A 9,340-nucleotide genomic window follows, 5' to 3' on the forward strand; every position below is an offset into this window, starting at 1 on the left:
GAAAATCAAGAAACTCGAAAAATAGTTATCCTGGAGGAACATTCAAGAAGATCGGTTAATCACTATCCCCGATGGAGTTACCTCAATTAAAATAGTTTTTTTGAAAACCTTTTGTCAACAATCCCCAATGGATCCACTTTTTACAATAAATTAAATCTTTTAAAATTTTCCCAAGGAGTACTTTCCCAAGTAGAACCTTCGAGCAATGAAGTTTTCCACAAAAAATAAAAAATAAAAATTCAAATGCCTGATGCCTGATGGTCGAAGCAATAGAAAGACCTCCATATTTTAGGTGGGCATCGACTCAACAATAAACTTGAGTTAGATTCTTTGATTTTCTTGGGTCCATAGGATTCATATGCAGCATAAAGGCGATCGGCCTAAACTCTCAATCTTAGTTTGACTGCATTATCGTAAGTGAAGTGGTAAAAGCAATACAAGAATCACATCTTAGTAAGGGCAAATATCCTTCATCAGTGTAAAAACCTATTCAAACTCAAGTGTTAAAATAAAAAATTCATACAGCAGAGAGCACTCGAGTGTACCTAGTTAGGGGTACTTGTCAAGCCGAACAATTGTAATGTTGTAGTTGGATCCTCGTAAGGCTACAAGGCATCTACTCATTTGCATGACTAGACTCACAAGCAATCCTGAGGTAACCAAGTAGCAAGGGATGTCACTTTTCTTGATCTAGGTATAGTACTCAGATCCTTGTAAGGTTGTAAAGTGCAGTGGCGACTACTGCGCCAAATTTAAACTTGCAAACATCGAAGTAAGTATTAGTCACGATTGGAGGGTCATGGTTAGATTCCCATATGGCCACAAAGTGCAAGGGTGATCACTGCACTCCCATCACCTTTGAGTACACCCGAGTTCTATTTTGTCGAGTGATCTGCTAATGCACACACTTCAATTGAAATAGATCCAATGGTGCTACTCAACTATAAAGTCAATGAGATCTTGACACCCAAACCTCAAAAAAAAAAAAAATAAATAAATAAATAAATAAATAAATAAAGGAAGAAGAAGGACGAGTACACCCATAAAAATATTTAAGCAGAGGGGGAGAAATACTTCATTGATAATAAACTTCTTCTTATAATACTTGGGAAAAACACACACTTAAAAAATTTTGAAATCACTACCTTGTATGCCACCACCCTTTTATATACCTTAAATGAATCCCCTCAAGTAAGAGATAGATTTTAAATCAACCATAATTTATTTCATATCAATCTAATTTACCTAAGACGGCCTAATAATAGTAAAAGCAAACCGAGGAAATAAATCTTTCTATTCTTCAATTACATCTCTTCTAATTAGCCCGTGTATCTTCAATCACATCTCCACATACCTTCAATCACATATTCAAATTAGCCCTTATGTCTTTGATTACATCTCCCCATATCTTCAATCGTAACTTCAAATCAGGCATTATATTTTTCACAAATAGTATATTTTAAATCTTGATATTTAGGCCCCAAATCTATAAATAAACAATCCAAAATCAGCATATATTAGAGCATATGATGGGTAATGTGCCTGCATTAATTCTCTTAGGCCTTAAAACAACTCCTCCTTGAGTTAAAAATCAATCTCAACCTTTAAACTATACTACCTCTATGATGAATCTTCTTCTTCTTCTTGGTTGGAAGTTGGTGGTGCAACCCTAAGTGTCGGCTTGGTACAACCCCTTTGTTGGAGTCTAATGTAGATGACGTCTCCTTCGCTTGTGCTTTTGTGTGTGCCAACTTCTTTGTTATAACTTTAAAGTTCTTCATGAATCTTGAAACATTTTCCTCATTTTTCATATCATAGATATCTTTCGTAAATTTGTTTCAATTTAAGTGTTAAGGCTGATTTGCATGTCTATCAATTTGACTCCCACTATCAATGATCCATCAATTGATTCATTGGTGAATTCAAATATAGGTTTGATATCAATTTTTCCTTCTGACTACATTGATCTTTGAAATTTCTACTTCAATTCTGAGTTCTCTATAACATTTCAACAATCGAAGGATTTGATCATTTGTTTCTTCATAAGCTGGGGCTGCTCATTATTTGTTAAGGCCTTAGTAGAGACCTTCCCTTACATGTCCACATGCTCTAACTTTGGTCTTTGAATTCCCTCTATGTCGGAGCTCCCGACTTGATTGGTTAGATTGCCTACCGCATGCATGAATTAATCAACCTGCTATGTGAGTGTGTGGATCAATAGGATAGCTCGCACAAATTCTTCTTGTGTCACCCCCTTCAAAGCCATTAGTAGATCATGTAGAGTCGAACATTCTCCAACAATCACCCATTCTGTTACCAAAATGGTTCAACCCAATTATCGAGTTAATGAGATTTCGATACCCAAGTCGCAAAAAAAATAAAATGACAAGAGTACACCCACAAGAATATTTGAGTAGAGAGGGAGAAATACTTGATTGATATAAAACTTTTTACCCTTAAATGAATCTTTAATAAGAATCCCCTAACTAACTAAGAGATTGATTTTAAATAAATCTAATATATACCTGAGATGGTAAAAGCCTAATAATAGTAAAGACAAATCTAGAAAATAATCATCTAAATATTCAATCACATCTTCAAATTAGTCCTAATATCTTCAATCACATCTTTAAATGAATCCTCATATTTTTCACAAGTAGTAAATTGTAAATCTTGATATTTAGGCTCTAAATCTATAAATAAATAATCCACAATCAGCACATGTTGGGCCAACAGTGAGTCATGGGCCTAAGTGGGCCATGGGTATGCATCGTCCAAACATTGTTATGCTTGACCAAGGTGGTAGGGTGTCTACCAATTTAGTTGTCACGCCTAGCAATTCGGATATAGAGTGTGCACCCTCAGACCTGAGTTACAGACTATGACTCGTACATAATGTGTACTCAAACCAAGTATTCAAACTATTTTTCCAGAGGCATAGTTTGAATGTACTCTAAGTTCACAAACTCAAACACTCATCAAGACATTTCACATTCAATTATTCTAACCATTCACATATATGAACCAATTAAAAGAATTCAAAATCATTCACCCCATATGTTTCATATCTTCATATAGTACTACTTACTACCCTTTAGCCCACCAATTTGGGGCTTTATTAAACCATTGACCAAAAAAATACTTTAAAATGTTCAAAATTCTCAGTTACTCAACTATAATCAACTTCAAAACATGATTAAAGAAAATAACATAAATTTCAGCCCAATATGCTAGTGATTCAGCACATTCAGCTCGTCTTCTTCAAGATAGGGCCACTGCCTTTGTGGATCATCCACCGGTTCAACCTCATGTCCTGAGAATTGAGCAAATGTTTCATCTTCCACAAAATTTATATGATTTTTCCATCAATATAACATCAGTTGGCCAGGCCCAGTGAGTGAACCTATCATGTTTCATGCATGTCATAATTAAAATAGGGATGCATGAGTGTTATGAGATGCATGGATGCATGACTGCATCAAGTGGGTTGATTAATCCACTTGCTTGAGTTGGATTCCATCAACCTATTTTAATCACAATGGAGAGGAAATCAAACCATTGATTTTCGTCAAGGTTCGATTGAAACCTATTTCGATCTATCAGTATAATAATATGGTCGCAAAAATCGATCCTCCGACCTCACCCGTAACTGAGAATTGTGGCAGCAATAGTCGATCCCTCGACCTCCCTCTCAACCAAGAGTGTCTTTACCAAACCATCTATTGATTTGTTTTTGTGCTTAATTTAAAATTTAATTTTTTTATGTTTTTGTTCTTAATTTAAAATTTAATTTCTTTTAACTATTAATTATTTTTCTTAAGTGTACTAAAATTGGGGATTGTTACATTAGCATTCTATTGCATGCAACCACTACCAAAGAGACGTATATATAAACACCCTGATCAAAATGGGGTGACAAACCACACAAGATCTGGATCACTATCCAAAACCGAAAACCTATCAGAAATTAAAACCCAACCTTAACTCAGAACTAAAATCCTAACCAAACCCAACACAAGGAGACCAAGATCCTAGTAGAAACTAACTAAATCAAGTCTGCCCAGACCTCCCTTATACCTCTCAGATCGAAGCTCAAGGTAAGATTAGGAAAGTGCCACTAGCATCCATCCACCAATCAGGGCAAGCCATGTGTTGTCCTAGAGTTTAGTGTACGATATGTGCCTTGGTGCTTGAGCAAAGTATGGAGGTAGAAATTAGATTTCTGCCATCATTGCTAAGCTCAAGATAGCCAGTAGGCTCCTTTATGAAACGATGCCATCGCCTCCCCTGAAGGAGGATTAACAGCCCCAAGAGAGAGAGAGAGAGAGAGAGAGAGAGAGCATCAAACCCACTGTTTCCCATCTTTACCTAGTCAACCTGAGCCAGCTAGACAGTCCAAATTGGTGCACGATCACCCCATGCTATTTCCTATTGGTAAACTAGTTGTTTATAATTGTGTGCAACAATTCCCTCCTCATACACCCTCCTATTGTATTTTTCCTTACATCTTATGATTATGTGAAGTATGCTCTAGGTCTTGCTGAGAAATTAGACCCTAACACAATAGATATTAGAAATTGGTCTTAATTTGTTTTTTCGCTTTCTTTGTTGTTTCACTTTCTGTGTTGTTACCTTCTTGATTATGACACGATGTTGAGTGCATTGTCTCCATTGTTATGATTTTGAGTGTTGAAGCAATTCTCTAGAGCTTAATAATCTTTGAAATTTTCATAAATCCTACAAAGTAGAGATTATATGTGCTTAACTCCTTACTCAGAATCTCCGAGTGCAAGCTAACCACAGGAGTCATTTAGGCTGGGGAGTCTTTGATCCCTAACTCAACATGATTCCATGGTACCTAACCATACGCCTTGAAGAAAAGAGTGGAGCGCCTTGTGTGCATCCACTTTTAGTATGTTGTTATTCCAAAAACATGCTTGTATTATGTTTGTGAAACATACATGGTATTCTTATGCTTTATAGATATGGACAGTCCATGTGGGGTCCACATTTCATCATCCATGCCTCTCAAGAGTCACTTTTGATTGGACAATCCTAGCCATTTGACCAATTATTAGAAAAAAAAAATGGATGGTTGATTGAATATACTTTAAAAAATAAATAAATAAATCTTCTAATGTATTTGGGGAACCAATGGTGTGGGTTTGAGCTTTGATTGGCAACTACTTAAGAATCGATTTGATTGAACAATTCTAACCATCCAATCAAAAGTGAAGAAAAATCAATGCTCTCAATTACTTATACTGGGAAAGGTTCCATCACCAATAAAGACCATACATCATGTGATCCCTCCTCTCATTGTCCAGAATTAGGTTGATTTGATGAGTAAAGCAATCCAATCAATGGGCAAGAAAATGATCCGTCCACATCTATCATCAACCCAAATGCCTTGTTTTCAAAAAATCAGATTATGTTGAGTCCCCGAGAGGGTTTGGTCGCATAGGCTAGAATCCAAGCTATGAATTCTAGCCAGTCAAGAGCTAGGTTGGACCTAGGCCACCTCTCATACACTAAAGCTCAAGTGGACCCAAGTGCTCACACCCAATCAGCCAAAAACCATTGTGGTTGTGTTTGGTTGCACCAAATATCAAGAAATTTCATGTTATTTCATGATTAATCAGTCTAAAATTCATGATATTTTTTTAATTTGGTGCAACCAAACACACCCTAAGACAGGTACTAAATACAATTAAATGAAAGAAGGCATTAACCCAGTTTAACAATCTCACCAACTCCTGGCCATGTTTGGGTGATTATTTATGGAGCACCTCCATTGATGCAATCTGCTTTTATCCTTTATGTTTCTTAATATTTAGTACATTTTCATGTTATACAGTCTAAAACAATTTCTTTTCTTACTATTTTGCAGCTCTACTACACCGAATATCTTTTGGTCCTCTTTATGCGATGAGATCAAAGATCTAGTTGGTATGTGGACCACCCATAAACGTGCAGACAGAAGTGCCCATGAGAAAAACAGCACACTAGTACAAAATACATATATAAGCCAATAATTTGTGTGCCTTTGTGACTTTAGAAAACAGTATTATCCAAATAATTTGGCTCTGCTGTCAATAATGATGGTCATCATGACCTTTACATGATCAAAGGGTTGAAAAGAACAATCCTAGAATTTTTGTGGACATCCTTTTACATGGTGATCCCTATCACATAAACAGTTTGAATCATTGAAAAGAATTCAAATTTAATGAATAAATTTCTAAGGTATTGTGCAATTCGTGTAAATATATGTTAATAAACCTTGAATTTATTTATTTTTTATTTTTGAAAAGCAAGTAAGGAATACTCTCTTATTACTTACCTTGGGGAAAAGCCTGAAAAGATACAACAAGAAGGGCGAACCGCAATATAAAAAGAGAAAAGATGGTAGTCCACTTTGGGATTTGTGCTGCGGAATCACACAGGTATGGATCTAGTATAGCAATCCAAGAGCACCAAGCAATCACAATAGAACACAAAGATTTAACGTGGAAAACCCTTTCAGCAAAAAATCACGGCACAAAGTGACAGAAATCCACTATGAAAATAGAAATTACAAAGAGAGAGAGGACTTACCCGATTCGAACAACCTCGAATCTCACCCTTGCTACACCCTTTGATAACCTTAGAACCTTTTTAGAAACCGTTGGAATACCTTTAGAAAGCCTTAGAATACCTGAGAATGGCCCTAGGGACTCGTATTCATAAATGGGGAAACCCCACTTACGCACCTCCTTAGAAACCGCTGCAAATTTACGTAGTCCGCGCACAAACCGCGCATCGTCTGCATAACCCTCGACTAGTCAAAGGAAGGCTTCGACTGATCGAAGGACCCTTCGACTAGTCAAGCCTGTCCCTCGACTGGTCGAGCGTCCCGGAAATCCAAATACATTGTTGCTGGACTTCGAGTCGAATGGGCTTCGACTGGTCGAAGGGATCTTCGACCAGTCGAGCCAGCACCTCGACTGGTCAAGCATCTCAGACCAGACAGATTTAAGACATCTGTTTTGATAACACCCACACCCTGAGCTCAAGGTAAAAAAGAAAAAAGACATAAAGACAACAAAAAAGAGGGGATAAAACCCACCACAATGGAGCAAGACCTAGAGCCCATAGCCTGGACCAAACAAACGGAGAGATATTGTACGAAATCTACCAGCTAGGAACTCATGGTCAGGCGACCCATTCCTATCTTTTCCAACGATGTGGTTACTCTAGATTCAAGTTTTCTGCATTTTTGAATGATGTCCTAGCATGAGCTGATACAATATATATATATATATATATATACAGAGTTGATTTTACATAACCGTGATGGTGAGCCATATCGAGCATTTTTAATTTGCCCTATTTCCCTAGTAATTCTCATCGTCGTGCATGATACAGGAAAGAGGAAGATGCACAATAATAGGATGTTGTACGTAAGAAAAGGCATTCAAAAATCTTCCAGCCGGTTAAATCTCAGCCTTCGCTATCAACGAATGGGAGTAAAAGCCTAGCTACCTGTAAGCACTTACAACCTTAACTTATTTTGGAAATCTCTTCCAATGCCTTTCAAATATGAAGATTTTTGTGGTCCCTCCATCCAGGGTCTGCATGATCTTCCCAACAGGTTAGATTGGTAAGTAAACATCACCGCAGGCATTTAGGAAGGTTTTAACGATGGGTATTCACCCCACTATTTGGTGTGATAGGGTCCACGCACCTGAGACTTGAATCTGGTTGAGTTTTGGCTCCAATGCCTTGAATAATTTGAAGAAGGGAGTGTGACAGTACAAACACTGTAGTATGGTCAAAATCCTAAAAATGAAGAGATGTTCCGAATATTCTAAAAGTAGCATGCGGACAGATTTTTTAAATATTTTCTAGCCAAATTGGCCCCACGCGATAGAAAAGGCAATGAAGATGGAGTGGAGATAGCGGCTCTAAGTCTTGTGCTGAATAATAATGTACCTGGTTGTGGAGCCCATTGTGATTCAAGTTTTTGAATTAGGCAGTCAATTTGTTGTACCAGCTCATTGTAATATTTAATCCCAAAACCAAAGCATACCTATAGATGAAGTAGACCACACCACAATATATAGTGTGAGTTGCATGCAACCATTGAAAACTATTATGTGGGCCATAGACCTTTTCGATAAATATGATATTTGTGTATTTGTGTTTTCCCTTCATCCATGTATATGTGATATTATGAATAGGTTAAATGACTTCTAAACATCACTTCGAGCCCTACAAAGCTGAGTGTATATTGTTCTTTGTTAACCACAAGTAGGTATAGCAAAAACTTGCGTGACTGAAAAGCTTCGACCATTACGCTTTCTAATGCCTATAAAAAAGGTAGATAAGTCCACATTTTGAGCAATCAATGGCCCATAGTGAGAAAAAATACTCAACAGTTTGCTAAAATAATGCCTACTACCTTGTTGTGTCGTGGGCCACCAGATCTGAAGATTTCGATCATTCTCTAGACATTTACTTTCTTTAAAATTTCGAAAAGAATAGACAGAGCGCATTTGACCAAAAGTCGAAGATGGGACCCAAAGACATTATACAAAAAGGAGATTATAATGCCAAAAATGACGGGAGGGCCCCATTTCGAATCCCGACCTCTCTTTCGAAGTTTCTTCTTCGGTACCCACCTCCACCCCCTTCGGCTCTATTATTTCACCATGATTGTCTCTGGCATCATCTTCTTTAGCTCTGGTTTCTTGTACTTTTGTAAAATGCCTTCTTTTACAACCAAAAACTATACAAATGGCAAACTAAGGTATGCGGACAATATTTAATTATCTTTTTTTTTTGCTATTGTGGATTGTGATGATGTGCTTCAAGAATGACAACAACCTATATCACTTCAAATTGAAGTTGTCAATAGTTAGCATGGTCGAGGTTGACATGCAATAACGCTTGATGTTGTCAACATTTTCTTCATATCGAGGTTGTTAATATTTGGCAAGTTCAAGGTTGGCATACAATAACGCTTAAGGTTGTCAATATTTGGCAAGCTCGAGGTTGCCAATATTTGACACGGTCGAGGTTGGTATACAATAATGGTCGAGGTTGTTAATATTTGGCACGGTCGAGGTTGTCAATATTTGGCACGGTCGAGGTTGGCAAATAATAATAGTCGATGTTGTCGATATGTAGCATGGTCGAGGTTGTCATCCACCAATGGTCGAGATTATCAGTTTGACAACCACGACCTTAATGGAAGATTGTCAATCTCGACCATTATTGCATGATAACCACAACTCTTAATGTATACTGTCAACCTCGACCCTTAGTGGATGACAATCTCAACCCTTAGTGGATGATA

General features: G+C 37.3%; 1 protein-coding gene across 2 annotated transcripts in view; it reads left to right on the forward strand.

Moving 5' to 3' along the window:
• Positions 1 to 6,295, forward strand: part of LOC131257010 (homogentisate phytyltransferase 1, chloroplastic-like) — an 85,634-nt gene extending 79,339 nt beyond the window's left edge. For both annotated transcript variants that reach the window (XM_058258162.1, XM_058258163.1), the window contains one exon: positions 5,891 to 6,295. In XM_058258162.1, coding sequence (XP_058114145.1) covers positions 5,891 to 5,932 — 42 coding nt within the window. In that variant the 3' untranslated portion in view covers positions 5,933 to 6,295. The remainder of the gene's footprint in view (positions 1 to 5,890) is intronic.
• The last annotated feature ends 3,045 nt before the right edge of the window (positions 6,296 to 9,340 follow it).

Source organism: Magnolia sinica, chromosome 9 (assembly GCF_029962835.1).
Source record: "Magnolia sinica isolate HGM2019 chromosome 9, MsV1, whole genome shotgun sequence".
NCBI classification, from domain to species: Eukaryota; Viridiplantae; Streptophyta; class Magnoliopsida; order Magnoliales; family Magnoliaceae; genus Magnolia; species Magnolia sinica.